Here is an 18,836-nt window from a genome sequence, read left to right as displayed (position 1 = left end):
GGACAACCAAAGGAGTGGATGCACTGTGTAAGGCATCTGTGTGGCTTTATCCTACAAACTGTTGCATTTGACAGTCATAAATCTGTACAATAACAATGTTAGGGCAGATTTTCATTACATTTCCAGTTATCAACAGAAGTTATGACTTACTTCAAATACAGCTCAGCTACATGAGCAGCTTGAGAGTGAATGTTGTAAACACAGGGCACCAAACCTGGACTGGTGCTTATTAACCACAATAAAGACAACAATGCATGAGGTGCCAGAGCAGCAAAAAGTGGTACAATATGTCTTAATTATCAGTTGTTATTCATTTATCTTCCACCATTTTGTTCTTCCAATCCAGTGCTTTTAGACAGAAGTAATGCCACCGTTTTGAAGTACTATTAATGTGGAAAATGGACAAATTATTTTTAATTTTCTTTATTTTTAAATGAATTAAATGTGTTTTATTTAGAGGGTTGATTGTACTGTGGACCCAGTCTACTTGCAGGTCAGTTCTCAGGGATTTATTTATAGGTTTCTCTGTCAAAAGTAACTCTAAATTGTTTGCAGAAAATCTTCCGATTTGCAGATTTTTTTCATAGAGCATTATTTAAAATATTCAAAAGAAAAAAACATCTAGGGAAGTTGAATTACACAAGCACAATGCTGCTTGACATGCTATTCACTGGCATTTTGATCCATTTTCCTATTTGCTGATTGGCTGTGGTCTAAGAGTAGAAACAAGGAAGACCATGGATGTTAGCTTCTGTGGTAGTGCTAAGATTATTTACACTGTGTGTATTAATGCATATTACAGTAAATTTGGTACATAAACTATTAAAATACACATAAGTGTTTTAAAGTCTGTCTCAGGTAATTGCAGATTTTAGTAGCAGTGGCAAGTGAACCCCGTGAATACTGGGGGTCCACTCTACTTATATAACTATTATGAATAAAAGTGGTTAAAGAAGTTGATAAAATTATTCATAGTCTCCTACTGAGTTGTCTTGGAAACCAGGACCAAATGGTAGGAATACAGCATGCAGATAAGATGACAATATTCAGGCTTATTCCATTTTAATAAGTGAGATGTACAATCAGTTCTCCTTGTAGATAAAATAGGCAGCAGACTTTACATTCTGTACTTTTCTTTATGTTCAGACAGGCAACTTCTAAGATCTATGAATGTGCTTCAAATAATACACAAGTACAAATCAAGAAGAAGAGAATTAATCAGCCACCAGCAATCAAGCTTCTTGAACCTGGTTCCACAAAACAGATTAATGAGCAGCAAAAAACTCTGTCAGTCCTGGAAATTATTTACAGATTTGGACTGATAATGTTGACAAATGGAACAAATGGAATGTGACTGGGTCATTTCACAGCAGCCTAAAATCACATGTGGATGATTACCTCGGAGCCACTTGGAGTCATATTTGACTGTACGCAGAACAGCACTACTTTCTCCCAGACTTCTGTAAATGACTGCATCGCTCGCCAAGAAGTCAGTCATTGTTGCAGAGTAGAAGTCACCACCTGAAGGACAGAAAAAAAAAAAAAAAGCAGAGACTGAGATGCACTGTTGGGAAGCACAATTACAAAAGCTTGGCTTTAAATATGTATTTTGATCAAAGATGGCTGCTGATGTTCTTTAAAAGGAGGCTGAGTAGAGCAGATGTAGGCGAACATGCCAGTCTGAAGAGCAGCAAGTATGAACTTTGCTCAGATGTCAGTGGAAACCTGGCAGCTTTAGAGAGCTCTCACTTCTTTCCCGAGTTTGACCCAAGCGTGTTCAGGGTGTATCAGTTTTCTTTACTGCTAATATTAGCAAAGTGACTGTAAATCCAACCGCAAATAAGAATCGTAAAGAGGAAACTATAAATTATCTCTGCTGAAGAGCCAAACGTTAAAACTAAAATAACACTCTTAACCACACAAGCCTTCAATGATGTATTCTACTCATCTCTGTCAACATCCACTTTAAATTAAATTTTATCTTTTGTTTCTTATTGTTTTGTAAATTAAATCTAATAGGAGTGACAAGATCTCTAGATATAAATGTTGCACTTTGTGTAACTTAAAAGAAATTTCTCTTGCTTTGCACAATCCAAAAACTCTACTGTTACTGGTCAAATAGGGAATACTTCCTTTTCATAATTTACTGATTATTTATTGGTTAAATAACAAAAAACATAACAGGTTGACTGTAAAATTCATCCAGAAAACCAGCCGTCATATTTTCTTTAAATTGTGTTCATTAACACCCAATTTAAGCATTTCAAGGCATTTTTAGCCTATAGAATTAAGCATCATTCTAGCGTTCAATTCAGAGCTCAACTAAAAGGTTGTTGCATGCTTTTTGAAGAATTTGTTCCACTCTCTTCAAAATCTAAACTAATCAAATCTAAATCGTAAAATTATACACCTATTGGAGAATTATTAAAGCATAGTTTAGCTATGAAGTGTTTGATTTTTTTGTAAAAGCAGATAAATTGGTTATTTCCCTGTTATATTTGGCATTTAAACCATCTTAGGTTTGGCTCTACTCAAACACTGCAGTACACAAAGATGTTAAACCTGGAACTAAATATTTAACACTGATTTCAGGTCCTTTAAAAACAAAACAAAACAAAAAGTACCTTCTTTAAGGCAGAAAAAACATTAGTACTAGTAGTAGTAGAAGCTATAACATTAGGTCAAAGGTTTTCTTAGACTGCCATAATTTTTAGGTGTTTGTGGGGTTTTCTTCACTAAAAATGACTTATGCCTCAAGAAATACATGTTGCAAGTCATAGAAATACTCTCCTTTCTTTATTTCACATTAAAAATCTATGAGGCATTCAGTACTGCATGGCTGAGAGTGAGAGCAGCCTGTTTCTCACAGGACGGGCGACTGAACTTGGTTCAGGCTCAAAACATCCTCAAGCTAAATTTCAGAATAGTAGCTGAAAGGTTCTATAAACTTTACACACCATCATGGAAGCTCAGATTCTGGGAGCAAATCCAAGGTTTCTGCATTTCCAATATGTAGGAAGTATAGGTAGGAAAACTTAATACCTTCAGTGTGACATTAAATGTTTGGTTCTTAGCCCGACATGTACAATTAAAATGCACTAAAACCAAACAGGACCAGTGGTTGTCTATTCTATGAAGGGTTTATTTTGAATTCACTGAAATTAATGTCCACTTTGGAATACTGACCTGCGAAAAGGCCGACATTAGATTGGCGGGATTCGAAGGGACATCGAGCCTGTCCCACTACCTCCTCACCTTCCTGCTCCAGGGTCGACATCTTAAACAGAGAGAAAGCTTAATCAATCAATCAAGTTTATTTGCATAGCACATTTCATAGCAGGGCAGTACAAGCTGCTGTACATAATAAAAATCAAAAATGGCAAAGTTATAATGAGGCCACATACAAAGTTTTAGAGCTAGGGGACAAAGAGTAACATCAGCGAAGCTCTGCATTGTGGCTGCAGCACTGATGGCAAAGAATCAATTTGTCCTCTATATCAAAAGTCTGAAAGAAATGTGGTAAAATGTGTAGCTGAATATAAAGGATAAGTACTAAATCAATCTGTGGTAGTAAAAGGCAAAACATGCACCATAAAGATTAGTTTTATTTGATGCATTATATGTGGGTCGTTTCCATAAAAGCAGTGTGTGGAGGTCCCGCTGCTCAGGCAGACAGGCCAGTTTATCTCCCGGCCGCAGATATTAAGCTGCTATTTTCCAACCTGCTGTTAACAAGGTTGTAAACTTCAAACACGACAATGCATGAAACCCAACAGTGTGAATGTTTGTGGGCTGTGAAAGCTAAAGGAACACAGAGCAAGGTTCAATGCCCTTTGTGGCAGTAAGGTGACAGAAATATACACATACTGCACATTAGTAGCCCATTAACACGTTGGCTTAGTTTGCCATGTAAATCTGATCAACACATTTGCGTAATTACTGGTCTATTGTTATTCTTACTGCAGATTAAAATAATTAATTGATGTTCTATAGAATACAAAGGTTATGCTTATGTGTTCAATATTTATAAAACAAAACGAGGACTGTGGAAAAAATAAAATAAGATAAGATAAGATTTATTTGTCATTGTCATCAACAGATTACAACGAGATTGAGATTTGCTCGACTCGAGTTAAGATGCAGGTTATGTGTATATACGTAATATACAAAGATAAAGAAATGAATAATACAAAATGAGAAATAAATAGACATCAGAAGATGGTTGCAGCGCCTGGAGGTGTCGCAAATAAAATAAAATAAAATAACGCTAATAAAAACTGGATGGGCATTGCGAATAGTGATGTTTAAATTTGGCGCAAATCATAACTTGTATCTGATAAAGACGTATTTCAGGTCACTGTTTTGGTATTATATCATTATATGTAATTAGCATTAGTTTAACACAAATCAGTTCTGTTAGAACCTCAAAATAAAACATTTGACATCTATGTGCTGGATAAACACCACGAACAATGTAAATTAGACTTAAAAATATATGAAATGCAAGACAAGATCTTCAACTTCATCTCTGTACAGCTTTAAGAATTCCATCTGCGTTGCAAGTTTGACTTCTTTTGATGAAAAAAACACACTGCACTATTTCCAATTTTATTGTACTCCGCTCCACTGAAGCATCAAAGGCAAACTTTGATTGGATTTGTTGAGGTTTTCACAAAAACATGTTTCAAAGTTGCAGAAATGAAACAAAATATATACCACAGACTTCCTAATGCTTGATTCCAATGTTCAGGATGTAGCAACAGTTAAAGGGAAATTGCTCACAACTGCAGCAACATCTAGTTTGTCCTCTGCAGAGAAGCTTTAGCGAAGATGGTGAAGGTTGAGGTGCTGGTATCTAAATCTTTAAATTTAATCTAACAAACTGCTGCTATTTGAGTGTTCATGCTAATACAAAGGCAGAATCTTGCAAAAATATTTATACATCTTGAACTTCACCAATTTTTTCTACAATCCCACATCAAATTTCAAGATACTTGGGATCAAACTCAGAGAGTGGGAGAAACTCTTATTGCCCCTAGTTACAATTTGTTTGGCCGACTTGGTGTTTCAATATGTCCACTCCTCGCATTAGCAGCTTTAAGGGCTAGTGGAAACATGTTTATTTTATAAGAAACACTTCTAAAGGTACATTCATGTAAGCACTGCTTTAATGGCAAAGTAAAAAAAAATATGGTTTCAAAGTAGTTCAGAAAGTGTGGTGTGCACTGTCAAGACTTTCTTCGGGACAACTGCATTCTGCAGAGCTAATTATAACCATTGAGGGATTCCTTGAAATAAAGTCTAACAATATTAAGAAAGTTAGGAGAAATATTGAAATAAAGACGACAGAAAGCTTTGCAGTTTAGACTCCAACCTGCTGTTTTTGAAGGGTTTTTTCCTTTTTATTGAAATAGGAATCAACTGTATTACACAAACTTCACAACGACTCAGGGTTTCGTTAAATAAAAATAAATTCAGAAATTAGAAGTGATAGTTCTGCATATTTGTGAAGACACTGCAGGGTCATTAGACACAGCACAGAGGAAGACAGACGGTTGTAACGCTTTAAGATTTTGTTTCATCATTAATGCATGCTGACGACAGCCTTTCTGCTGTCTACACACCAGCTGTCTCAGCAGCCTGGGCAGCAAAGCTGCCTATTCATAGACAGGCATCCACTCATGTCTTTCACAGCCACACAAATCTGATTCAATCCCCCACTCTCCTGCACATGTTTTTTCTGTCCAGTTTCAGGAACAGATTCCTTGTTATGACTTATATTTCTTCCCTCTTTCTCCAGCAGTCTGAACAGTCATTCCTCCTCCTTTTTCAGACGAGGGAAACAGATGAGGGGTGCGAGGCGAGAGGATGTTTTGGTAAAGCTGTAAATCAGCCGCTCTTTTTATAAAGGGAGTCTGTGGCAGGAAGATGATAACGTGTGAATATAGGTCGAAACGCAGCCCTTTAAACATTTTACATCAACTTCTCTGCAGGACCGCTGGCACATCTGAGCCAGAGTTTGATTTTGGAGAACATTCAGGTAATGTCAGCCTGTGGAGAAGCTCTGCTTACTTCATAATCCCTCAGACTGCTCCGGGAATCGGATCAAAACTATGTTGACACTATGACCTCAAAAAACATGTAGAGAAAGTGGTAGGTTAAAAAAAAGACCTTGTTTAAAAGGTTTAAAGGTTAATATTGACTAATTTGGAATATATACGTTATTTACATGATGTGCTGTGTAAGAGTTGAAACAACCTTGTTTAAAACTGAGGGAGAGTTTTTTTTCCACTGAAGCAGACTCGGTGCTAACCAGGTCTGGGTCTGGAGCCAGTTCTTACCTTGTACTAAAAACACTGCAAAAAGCTAAAGTGGTTTTCCATGACAGTCAGCTTGGAGCTACTTTATCACATCACTAAAAATGTCTTTTAATCCTTTGTAGTGTTATGAAAACTGTTTATCTATGCACACCGTTTATATCAGTATCGCTTTAAGCTAATGTCTCAACATCACCGGCTTAGTTTATAAATGCTGATCTAAGCAACCTCCGGATTTATGAGCACACTTAGACGTCTCAAACTTTGATCTCCTGCCTCAGTGTTTCACTGAAGCACTACAAACCGGGTCCAGAGTACACAACGTTTAAGGAAGGATTTATTTACACACACAGAGTTTACAAATGAGCTCACAAATGGTATACAGATCCAGCTGTAAAAAAGTGATATTGAGTGCATGTCTGTGTGGTGCATTGACCAATAGAAATTATATAGCATCAACTTCCCAGTGACCCCACCTAGACTTCATTGAGTCATTTCACTACATTTTCTAAATCTTTTCTTTGTTTATATTTTTTTTAATTTTTGCAATTACTAATTATATTTTAATTTTAGAATTTTCCAAAAGGTTAATGGTTTAGACCAAGGTTAAAAACTATAGGGTTACTGTGTTACTGCATAGAAATAAACAGAAGACATAATAGTCTGGACAAACCTCACCTATCAAAACCTGTCTGTGCTTTATTATATCTGGTTTTTTATATACATAATGTGGTTCGGGGAGTGCTGTGGTGGTGCAGGGGCAACGCAGAATCTACGTATTGAGGCCTTAGTCCTCGTGCCGGCGGTCGCAGGTTCGACTACCGGCCTGGCGACATTTGCTGCATGTCTTCTGGCTTTCTCATTACCCTCTTTCCTGTCAAACTACTTTCGAAAAAATAGATATATATATACATAAAATGTGGTTCTGTTATAAGTTAAATGGCAAATTGTTTATATATGTTAGATATATGTCAAACATTAATAAAATATCAAGAATGAGGTCAGGCCTGAAGCAGAGTAAACATCAAATGGAAAAAAAAAAAGTTTTTTAGCACTATGTGTCCTCATCAATCTCAAGGGTCGTAAGTGTGAGTTTTGCTGGGAGGAGACTGGAGGGATAAAAGAAGGAGAATATGAAACAGTGAGTGTGTTTTCTTTCGATGCCAATGCAACATCATGAAGCTAAGTGTTTTTAGTGTTTTTCTTTCAAATTAGGCCATTAAAAATAATTTAGCTTGGCAGTTTTCATGGATCTCTCATATTTATTGGTTTTGGTCCATATGTTTTCATCAGACTCTGATGAACCAGTTCCCAGCAACAGTATAAAGATTTAAATGGTCTTGCACTGCCAGAGTCACATACTTATGGCAAAGGAAAACCAAAGAACAGAATCTTAGAAACCGTCAAAGAAACAGTAGCAGCTCACCAGCTGTAAATCATTACCTACAAGAGAATAGGAAGATATCACAATTATGTTAATGGGTGCAGTTCTGAATATTTCAACAATATGTGCAACGCCACCCTGAAAACTCCACATTGAATTGTGGAGATATGAGTGTGTGACTATTTATCAAGAGAATGTTCCAATCCATCTCACTTTAGGCTTTCATTCAATTTGTGGCATTTATTGAACAAGTCTCCCTTTATTCCATGACTTAAGCATTTACAGCTGGGTTGTCTCAGAGCCAACCTTAAGGCACAAGGTCTTTTTATTTACTCTTCCACAGCCTGTGGGCTTGATATCTCATGGAATACCGCTGCAAGCTATACTTGGATTAATAGAGAATGTTTGGAGAGCAATCTTCAAAAGATGAAGATGAAAGACAAGCAAAGGTAGCTTTGTTACGGCTGGAAATATGGGGCTGCAGATGGATCTCCAAGGTATGAATATAGAGAACATTTTGAGAATGAAAACTTAATATAACTATTTATCCTAAAATATTTATTTTTGCAATCCATATGCATTATAGTACTGATGGAGAATGTGATTTATATATAAATAGTAGGTAGAGATGACATATTTAGTGAAGAGAGGTTCAGCAAACACATTAGGATTAAATATTCAAGTAGAGACAAATCCACACATTAGGTAGGGACATAATCATACGCAAAAATCCTGATTCTGTTCAGTTTGTAAGTAATTGTTTGAGACAGTGTTGGCATGATTAAAGCTTTCAATTCAAAGTAAAATATGATTGTCTCAGGATTTATATTCTTCACACAACAGTTGTAACAAAAAGGGTTTTCAGTGTGTGTTTAGAAAGTTGCAACTGTTGCATATGCATGTATTTTAACCATTGCATTAGTTCATATCTTTCTTTTTTTATTTATTTCATATTAGTTTCACACAAACCTTTCTTCAGTATTATTAGGTACATACAGAAATGCTTAAATCTCACTTATGTTTCAATTGATAATGATTTTCTGACTAGCTATATTCTTTTTACGGTAAACTAGGAGCAATTTGAAAGAAATAATTTTAAATCATTAGGTGTTGAAGTAGAAACAAAACATCTACGTTTCCTCAACCCAATATAAGGTTGAATATTAGTTTTACACAAACTCTTCACCTGTGCCTTTCATTCACTTATGACAAGCTGGGAAACAAAATAATGCATCCTTATTTTGGGTACCATAATTGAGACATTTTCACAAATGCTCCTTGCTGACATTAAAAAAAACCCAAAATATACATGTTAAACATTTGCTATCTTTAATATCCACTGTGAAATGCCATATTTTTTGATAATTTTATCAACAAAACATTTTCATTCCAGTGAACTTCTCATCTTCCTGGTAAAGCCACTGAAAGCTGGAGGAAGCACAGATTCTCATCACCTCTTACTTTAAACTGGGCCAATTCACTGAGAATGTGGGAAAATTAAATTTTGAACTGGGAGGTTTTTTTTTGCATTTCTTTGTTTTTCAGACTACTTTGCACCATCGGATTTACTGTGTTGCATGAGTTGTACTCCCTCTTCTAATGCTCCAGCATGAATTATAGTCCAGACGGGTGATGTCACTTCCAAGGCCACGTCATGCTGGATTTCATTCAACAAAAATCAAACCGTAGGAGTTTTTCACAGGGAACTCATCTAGGGACGATCCAAAATTACAGCAAATTTATTTCGTTTAACCAGCAGCGCCTGTGATTTATTACAGGCATGATCACTGGTAAATAAAGCTGAGGTGAAACTGGCGCAAACTTGCTTTTCCCACTCCTACTTTTTCTCCTTCTACCTTTTCCACCCTCAGCTTCATCATGCCAGAGGTGTAAAAGGAGCAACCATCAGCGTATTCTGTGTTCTGTCAACAGATTGCTTCTCCCCGTGTCTTGTTGAGCCAACATATTTTTCACCAACATAAAATACAAAACGTCAGCTTACCATGTAAAACATAAATATGACACCCACATCTGTGTGATCAGTGCTGACCTGCTGCTAATATCAAAATAACCGCTTGATCACTTTTTTCAGCTAAAAACATCTGATGCTTCATATATGCCAACAAGAAAGTCTGTTGATGCGAACACTTGAGAAGAGTTTCTCTGTTTAAGTGCTGAATTTGTGTTGGAATCCTTCCTGTAAATACATTAAATCAGTTGTTTTATATGCACATAGTCAGTATGAGTTCACAGCTGTTTGGAGGCTGAAGTGCTGACTGAAAGAGTTTCTTTCAAGATGACAAATTCTGCAAAGACCGTGGGTCGACCTCACTTTGTAGCAGCTTCTGTGGGTGTCATTTCACAGGAGATTTATTATAACATTAGCTTTTGTTGCTCAGGTCTCCCAAACTATCAAGATGTTCTCAATAAAGTGGGAGAATGTTCAAGTTGTCTAATCTAATTATAACAATAAAAACCTTTGCTAGATCCTTATTGAGCAATAAAGAGATTTTTCTATAAACTAATGTTAATATAATGTGTCAACAGACTTCCACTAAGTAGCCTTTGGATTGCAAATTGTATGAATGCCTTTAAAACTATGATAGACAGGCAGGTATGTTACGGTGAAATCAGTCAAGCTCTCTTTAGCTGTACAGGATTAATTACACACAGAGTGAAGATTGTAATAAGAATTATTTTATAATTACATATGATAAAAATAGGACATTTCATTTATTAGATTAAAATGTTACATAAGACCAATTAAAAATGACATTGAAATACAGAATTGCAAGTTTGATGAAAGTAAGATGTATTTGTGGCGGTCTGGCTTTACGTCAGCTTTACCTGCCTCAGTTTCAAACTTGTCCTTGACAAAGACGCTCAAAATGGGTGAGCAACTATTTCCCAGCTAATTTCAAGATGGATAAATATGTAATGACCTTTATTACAGAAGGTCATGACATCTGTTCCATAACAAATAAAAAAAAGTCAGATTGGAAAGCCATACAGTGATTAAGAACAAGACCTTCAATACGTCTACCATGTTGTTTTTTTTAAATTATGTATTACTCTATTTTTCATTACCTCCTCAATGTCCCAGAAGAGCCTTGGAACAAACTTTTAGGCACAACTGAACAACCTTACTGTCATTACAGTTAATTTCATAAGTGATACTGCCTCAAACCTAAAGCAACATTGAATCTTTAATAGATTATAAAACAAGTAGGCACGGAAGAAAGTAAATTGACTTTATACTTTTATGTTCCTGATATAGAAAATGCATTTTGCTACTTACTGCTGGGTTAGTAAATTAATGTTAATTACATCTGCAGTGTGGATTTATAGTTTTGCTTTAAGCTCAGTGTTTTACTTTTGCAATTCTGGTTTTCCAAACATGGCTACAATTGGTGGACCTTTTTGAAGACCTTTGGATTGCAAATTGTATGAATGCCTTTCATGCAATTTGCATTCATACCAATTGTATGGTATGAATGTACCATACCAATGAATACCAATGTATTCATTGGTATTCAGGCAAATTGATACATTTATACAATTTTATGTGAAATTGTATGAATGTACATACAAAATACGATTTTGTGTGAAATCATAACAATTTCACACAAAATTGCTGTGAAACAATTTTTTAATTTGTAAGGTAATTACTTAAGTATATTCAACTGAATAATATCCTTTTTGCTTTGTTTTGTCATTGACTCAAACTGAATTAATATAGTTTACCCCAAAATAAGAAAACAAACCATATTTTCATAGAGAAAAGCTTTTTATTGTTTATGTATCTAAAAGTAATCAGGTTGCTGGCATCATATTGAGATTTGCATTGCATCGGCCACAGAGATGCACAACAATAGCGGTGATGGTTAAATAGAAGCAAGGAGTTTGTTATAATGAAGATCTTTACTAGACAGACTTTATCATCAGATTTCAGTACTAGTTATTACTTTTACCTAGTCTACAGAAAACCACAGTAAGCGCTGGGTAGAAACTAGAGGTTTACAAGTGATTTCTAATTTCTCATTTGAATGCAAAAGGGCACTTTGATTAAACTGCATTTTTTGTATTTTAGGCTGTAAGCTAGAGATGATCAAAATAAATCCTGCTTCTTTAAAAGCACTTGAACAGCCAACATACATCCAAAGCAGATATTTTTTAAGAGTAAATATTATCCAAATCAACTTTTTTTTGCAGATAAGCTGTCTAAATGGGTTCTTAAGTGTGCTACCTTTATATGTTTGTTCATACTGTGACTGTGCTTAAATCTGCAATATTTTGCCAAAAAGCAGTCTCAGTGCAGCCTTCTTTGGTTTGAATGTTGGCTACTGCAATTGAATGTTGCTACTGGTTAAAACGCTACAGCTTTGTTGATGTCTACATCACGAAATTTGACTGAAGGCAAGGTTATGCTTTCATAGAGGGGCTAATTACCTACTTTGTGAAGCATCTTTCCTGTCACTTCACTATCAAATAAAGGCCACAAGAGCCAACAAAATTCTTAAAGAGAAAACATTAAAAAAAGAAAAACATGACCAATACAGAGGAAGAATTCCGAGGTGAAAGACTTAAGAGCCAAATCCTATCTGAACATGAATATGCAAAATATGTAGTATTCTCTACACAGAAAGTTCAAACAAATATAATAAAAATGCTTCTGAATCTACATCCCAAACTGTCAAATATTGCTTGTCTGCTTCAACATTTACTAAACCAAATTTACCAACATCAACCTTGCTGCTAAAAGTTGTGCTCATTGTGTCGAGTCAATACTTACACATGTACAGTAAATAATGTGTCAATAGTAGGTTTGTACCAAAGTTTATATTATTGAGTTGTCTAGAGGAAGTTTATACTCTGTTATCCAGCTGTGTTGTTATAACTTCACATTTGGAAGGAAATTAACCCGTTGCATCTGTCTGTGACCTGAACATACGAGTTATATCATGGATAATGGTATTTTCACATAAAGGCAGGGCAACACTAATGTGGCAAAAGTGTGTCATTTCCATTTAAAGAGAGAAAAAATAACACAGTGCAACTGAGAGCATGCAAGGACACTGCCACAAACACAGTGTCTCATTATGGCCCCAAAATGATCACTTATCTGTAATTGAGGCCAGCAGTCGGCACACAGCGGTGCAGTAACCTACCTTATAGTTACGGCAGGTGGGATTGAAGGCATTGGTGCCACAGGCAAACAGAGTCTCATCATTGCGTGGGACCAGCACTTTGATGTAGTTGTAACATTCATCCTGTCAGGAGGGGATAAGCTCAGTGTTATTGCAAAGCAATAAAATCAAATGAGGTTTTAGCAACTTCCTGCAAGACACAAACAACTTTACTGCTTAACAGCACATTATTCTAATCTTAAGATTCCTTAGTGCAAACTGTCACTGTGCTGAAAACAGACATGGGCCAAGGAGGACTGCAGGAGAAATCAGACCAACAGCACAAGTAGAGAGATGAAAATATATTTCTCTAGATGATGATACTCACGCTGTTCTTCCCTCTCACAGTGCACTTCGCCACATCCTTCGTCTTCCAAGTCAGTTTCTGGAAAACAACAAGACAGCCAACTGTCAGCTCGAAAGACAAGACTCTTTCTCACCATCTCAGCTTCCGTCGCTCCTAGTCGTTCAAGTGCCATTACAAGACCGCTGTGATAAAAATCTCATTAATTTCAATAAAACTGTTGTGGGGAAAAACAAACAGGGAAGTATCAGGGACCCCCGCAGCGCCTGAGCGGCTCATCAGTGGGCAGCCAAACACTGTGGCTCCTCAGAGATAAAAATCACTCGGAGATAAGAGCGAATCCGTGAGGCTGCGAATACAAGAGAAACAAAAGACTGCAAAAATGGAAGCTCAGATCACTTTACAGCCTATATGAAGAGGAGTCAATTAATCCCAATTAACCTTCTGGCCAAAAACAAATTAAAAACAATCCTGCCCTCCATCTGTAGACATGAAAACAACTCACACTTTCTGTATCACAGTCTCATACATGCTGAGCTGGTACAAAAAAGATCCAGCAACTTGTTAACAAGCTTTGCCAGCCAAAGGATTAAGGCATTCCTCCTCACTGTCGACTAATTTACGGATAAAATTCTCCGAACCTCCTGCATTCCTCTGAGAATTCAAGCAGTTGTCTACATGTCTGCGTCAATTAAGCTCCATTTCTGCCAACATCTCATAACAATATATGATCAGACAGAGTTTGATATCTTCCTCAGTGACATGATAGGGTGTGTTGGAACAGCCCCCAACCATGAAAAGCCATTTCCAGTCTGTAGGTTAAAACCGCTGTTGCTCAGCCATCACTTATTTTAAATATCCCTGAATTTTATTCAGGATAAAACAAACTGATTTTCTGGAATCCATTTAAATATGTTATAAATAATTAGCCTCCAGTTATTATGCAACTTCACATTTATAATTACTTGTTTTTTGTGAAGAATCAGTCAAACAGTTCAATTAATCTGTCTTTTCTGTGGAAACACCTCACCTTTGATTTTACTGAGAGATAAAATATGCTTTTATTAAAAAAGAAATCTCACAACCAGCAAATTAAATGCTGAAGGCTATTTAAAAATATATAAAGAGAATGCCACTTTTAGATCCTACTCCTGAGTTATTGTCAACACCTTTAGATTTCATTCTTTCTTCTGTTTGTCTCGAGATTGGTATAAATAAAACAAAGCTGCAGAAGAAAAAAAACAGGGAATGCAGGGTTCAGCTCTGGTTCCAGATGTAGAACAAAATGATACCACAAGGCTCCTGTACTTTGAGTTAATATCTATTTAACTTCCTGCTAATGCACAAAACATGATAAACATTTGCAAAAAATGAGTTTATAATTTCATAATTGTTTTCTCAACACAACTCTGATTTAGTTTTGTAAAGAACTGATACAATTCAGTTGGAGTCAGCACTATGGTAATATTTCTGGTCTCCTTTAAGCTCGATTTGGTTTACTAATAAAAACATACAGCCACTCAAACCAGGGGAGATCAATGAAGGGGGGAACGTGAATGAACGACTGGTGTGAAAAATGAAGAGGCGGTTTAAAATGAGCTTGCATAAAGGGAATGGATCTGTGATGAGGACATACCATTTTCTGGTGGTATGAGTCAGTCACACACTAATGATCTAGCGGAGATGGATAACAGAAAGAAAGGAGAATAAGGGAACAGGCTTTATAATTTTCCACTCAGTTGCTGCTGCTATATTGGAGGCTGGAGAAGTTTGAGTGAATGAATAAAGAATGCATCACGTTCAAACATTTAATACTAAGCTTCTCGTATTCGAGGAGAACACTGCAGTGCTTAGAAGTTCCCATTTTCATTGTGCAACAGCCTTCACCCAAATCAGCAGCTTAGATCATCCTTGACATCAAGTAGTGCCCTTATCGAAACAAATATTCATGTTTGGGGCTAATCTAAATACAAGCAAACAAAAAGTTCAGACCTCAGAGAGCCTTTATTTAAGTGCAATCATGTTTGACAAATGAGATTCAGATAGGGGAGAACAAGGCACTGCGAAAGCAACAACAACACAATTTCATTTGTGGTAGATGCATGTCTGGAGAGAGATTGCTTACTACATGAATGAAAAAGAAGGCAAAGGGTAGAAAATAATCAGGCTCAAACATTACAAGAACTTGCTTTTTTGTGTAAACAGTACGATTCAGAAAGAAAAAAAGGAAAATAAAAGTCAGAAATGCCTTGCATAAATAACTCGGGGTGCTCCATTCCCCACCTTTAAAAAAAACACTAGTTATTCTCAACACACAATGCATACTGCTAATGTTATGCATAACACTGAGATACTGTTATTAATACTATGATGACAATATTGATGACAATACATCCCCATCTTCCTCTTTTATTTCTTTCCCATCATTACAATGACCCCACCATTTTCTGTGGACTTTAGCATCTCAGCCACATCAATCAGATCTCGTGTGGGCATCAACCATTATTTAACTTCCTCCCTCTAACTGGCTAATTACATTGTCGACATGTAGATTTTGAATGCATGGTATCTAAAATACATCATCTTACTAAAAAAGCATTAAAGTAATCCTTTGCAGTTGCAATATTGCAAACTTTGATTGAGCAATGACAGCTTTGACTTGAAGCATTATCAAGGTCAAAAATTGATGTACAAGTTGTCCAGCTGCAATTAGCTAAGCCAGTGTTTAAAACATAAGGTCTATTTTCATATGCGTATGCATATGATGTAGACATTACATACATCAGATATCATGTGTACATCAGACATTTTCCCAACCGATTGATGTGCCTTTAGAATGATGCTCACAATGGAAAAATTTAAAGCAAAGGTGAAGGTTAAGCAAACAACACCTTTTTTTGTTGACATATTAAAATGGAACAGCACTTTAAGACAAATTATCAATGAGTAATATCAAAACAGGAAGCAAAGATGCAAACAGTAGCCTAGCACTTAAGCAAATTGCTTCAGATGAATACATGGTCAGCCAGAGCAATTCACTGTAAGAAAAGTAGATACTGCAGTAAACGGAACATCAAAAATACTAATGGACCATGTATTCCTAAATACATGCAGTGCTAATTCCAATTTTGGCCACTAATGGCTAAGAGTGACCAAGCGTAGGTTAAGGATTATTGTTGTAAAGAATTCTAAAAGATCATGAAATCAAACACCTGAATGTCAATCTCTATGTAAAAAAAAAATTGTATTTGCAAGAGGAAAATAACTAACCCAAGGTGTAATACGAGGGATAGAGAATCAGCAATAAAAACTGAAAAAATAATTTCATATACATTGTATCACATAAGGCAAACCAGCAGAAGCAGATTTTCAATCATGGCAGTGAAAATATTTTCCTACCTGCTGTGGGATTATCTGCTCAGACGAGGTGCCAAGATTGATTGCAAAAACATGGTCCCTGCAAGAGAGAGTGAGTTAAGACAAAAAACAGTCATCTCTGCATGCCTTTATTCATTCTATAAGCTTTTTGAATGCAAACTTTGATAATATTTTGATCTCAGCAGTTCAACCACAAAGAAAGAAACAAGCTTTGATTTCACTCAAAGAGATTGATCCCAGCTTCACACAAACATCATCTAGAAGGTGGAAAAAAAAAGTTTGGCTTCAAAACCTTACGAAAGTTTTTTCCCCAACTATTGACAAAACCCACACGATTCACTAAGTGGAGTGAGGCACACTATGTTGCAGCTGTGGAAAATATTAAGCCAATTTACGTAGATCAGGGCTCTCTATACCTTTGTAGATGGATTTCTTGGCAGGCGGGGTGCTGCAGTTTGGAACGAAGCCAAACGCTGAAGCAGAACTTGTTTAGCAAAAGGGAGAAGGAAAAACCTTGTGCCTTTTAGAAAATTACCTAATGAAACCTTAATGGTGAAGATTAGGATTGGTGAAGGTTCTAGCAGGCCAAGAGGTGCCACAGAAACAGAAATAAATTTAGTTAAAAATTAAAAACCTGATTAGGTGTTAAAATTAAGCTAATTTAAAGGCAGTTTCATATTTAATCATATTTCTTAATCCTCTTCCTATTTCAAAAAGTACCTCATCAGCCTCATTTGTACACATATTACTACCAAGAGATAAACTTATAAAGTTAACTTTACTTCTCTGTTCATAAAATGTCACATTTTGTTGTTGGCCCTGCTGCCTTGCAGTAAGAAAGAAAGAAAATCTTACTGCATTGAATTTTCCTGTTTCTATAAACCGGATTTGGTGTTAGTCTTTTCAATTTCTGTTGTACACATATGGTGAAAAGCTACGTCTGAACATTATTAATTATTGCTGTTCACAGCTGTTGTTCTGGATGGAATGATTTTTCAGACGCCATACTAACGTTTTTCCCTCACTAAAGCTGCAGAGTTAACAACTAAAGTTTGTTTTCTTCATTGAATTACTGCTATATTCTGAAATATGTTGTTCCCCCCAACTCCCTGTTGAGTTCACTAGTCTGTGATTCAGGTTTAGCAGCTCTATGCAAAATGCGAATATGCCCATAAATGAACCATTGTAAAAATTTGTTATTTAAAGACAACGGAAGATGTTGCCAAATATTGAAGTAGTGGAATTGGCAGTAGTTTTGTGGGTTTTTCATATGAGTTTAAACAATATCAGAACCACAAGAAGCATTATTTTTTTTAAATTGTCATGGATCACAAGATTACAGTATCAGTGGGTAATTAAGTTTAGATGATAGATCTAGATTAGAACATTTGAACAACTTTTAAAAATGTTTTTATGTTTTTTTTTTTTAAGTTTGCTCCTCTGTGTGTTCACATACATCACATTCCACAACTTTGTATATAAAAAAATGAGAATTAACCTACAGTAATATGGTTATAATTTCTCACTTATCAGGCTATTTTTAATAGGAAAGAAATAAAAAGCTATTTAATCAGAAGCAATAACTGACTGATTGAGGGTACAACAATTTAGCAGCCACCCTAAATGCCAGCTTTCCTTTGCCTGAACATAGAGGTGATCCAGAATAATAAAATTTCAAACAAAAGAGAGTTAAATTAGATTTATTCAAGAGTCAAGACTGACCGAGCAGCGATGTAAAGCATGTGGTTGATCCGCAGCATCCTCTGGAAGTCCAGGCCCAAGCGGATAGTGTCGTTGTCCGACATGAGCCCCTGAAAGCTGGGGTAGAGGTACGAGGCTGCATGGGTCAAAAGATGGAGTGAAGGAAACATTTCAGTGGACATAATACATTAAATTATAGCAAAGCCACATCTCAGTACAGATTAAAACCTACAGTAGTAATGTAAAGTTGGAATGACATGTAAATGACAATAAACAAGGCAACATTAAAACTAAAAGGAAGCCTTTCCCCCTATATTTTTCTTTTAAGTATCAGAGTAATGCAGATGTGTAACAATAGCGAGATATTCAACCACCGTGAAATTACTACTCAAGGTGAAAATCTAGATTATTCTGCACATAAAATAAGGCATTTAGTGTATGCTAATGTGCACTTGTAGAGGTGGATAAGCAAGCAAAAAAAAAAAAAAAAAGACATCTTAAGTTGCAAATTAGGCACTCATGTCACCAAAGTCAATCTGATTTAAATAAACGGCTTCTGGTAAGAG

The 18,836-nt window shown here is 36.0% G+C and overlaps 1 protein-coding gene across 8 annotated transcripts in view; it reads right to left on the bottom strand.

Moving 5' to 3' along the window:
- The window catches only part of sema6cb (semaphorin 6Cb), a 159,118-nt gene that overhangs the window by 48,560 nt on the left and 91,722 nt on the right, over nucleotides 1-18,836 (bottom strand). For all 8 annotated transcript variants that reach the window (XM_028012381.1, XM_028012380.1, XM_028012379.1 and 5 more), the window contains 6 exons: nucleotides 18,292-18,406; nucleotides 16,591-16,648; nucleotides 13,216-13,272; nucleotides 12,870-12,971; nucleotides 3,187-3,277; nucleotides 1,399-1,521 (listed from right to left, as the gene is read on the bottom strand). In XM_028012381.1, the coding sequence (XP_027868182.1) occupies nucleotides 1,399-1,521; nucleotides 3,187-3,277; nucleotides 12,870-12,971; nucleotides 13,216-13,272; nucleotides 16,591-16,648; nucleotides 18,292-18,406 (546 nt within the window). The remainder of the gene's footprint in view (nucleotides 1-1,398; nucleotides 1,522-3,186; nucleotides 3,278-12,869; nucleotides 12,972-13,215; nucleotides 13,273-16,590; nucleotides 16,649-18,291; nucleotides 18,407-18,836) is intronic.

The sequence above is a fragment of the Xiphophorus couchianus genome, chromosome 3 (genome assembly GCF_001444195.1).
Source record: "Xiphophorus couchianus chromosome 3, X_couchianus-1.0, whole genome shotgun sequence".
Classification (NCBI taxonomy): Eukaryota; Metazoa; Chordata; class Actinopteri; order Cyprinodontiformes; family Poeciliidae; genus Xiphophorus; species Xiphophorus couchianus.
This window is presented reverse-complemented; position numbering and strand designations above follow the sequence as displayed.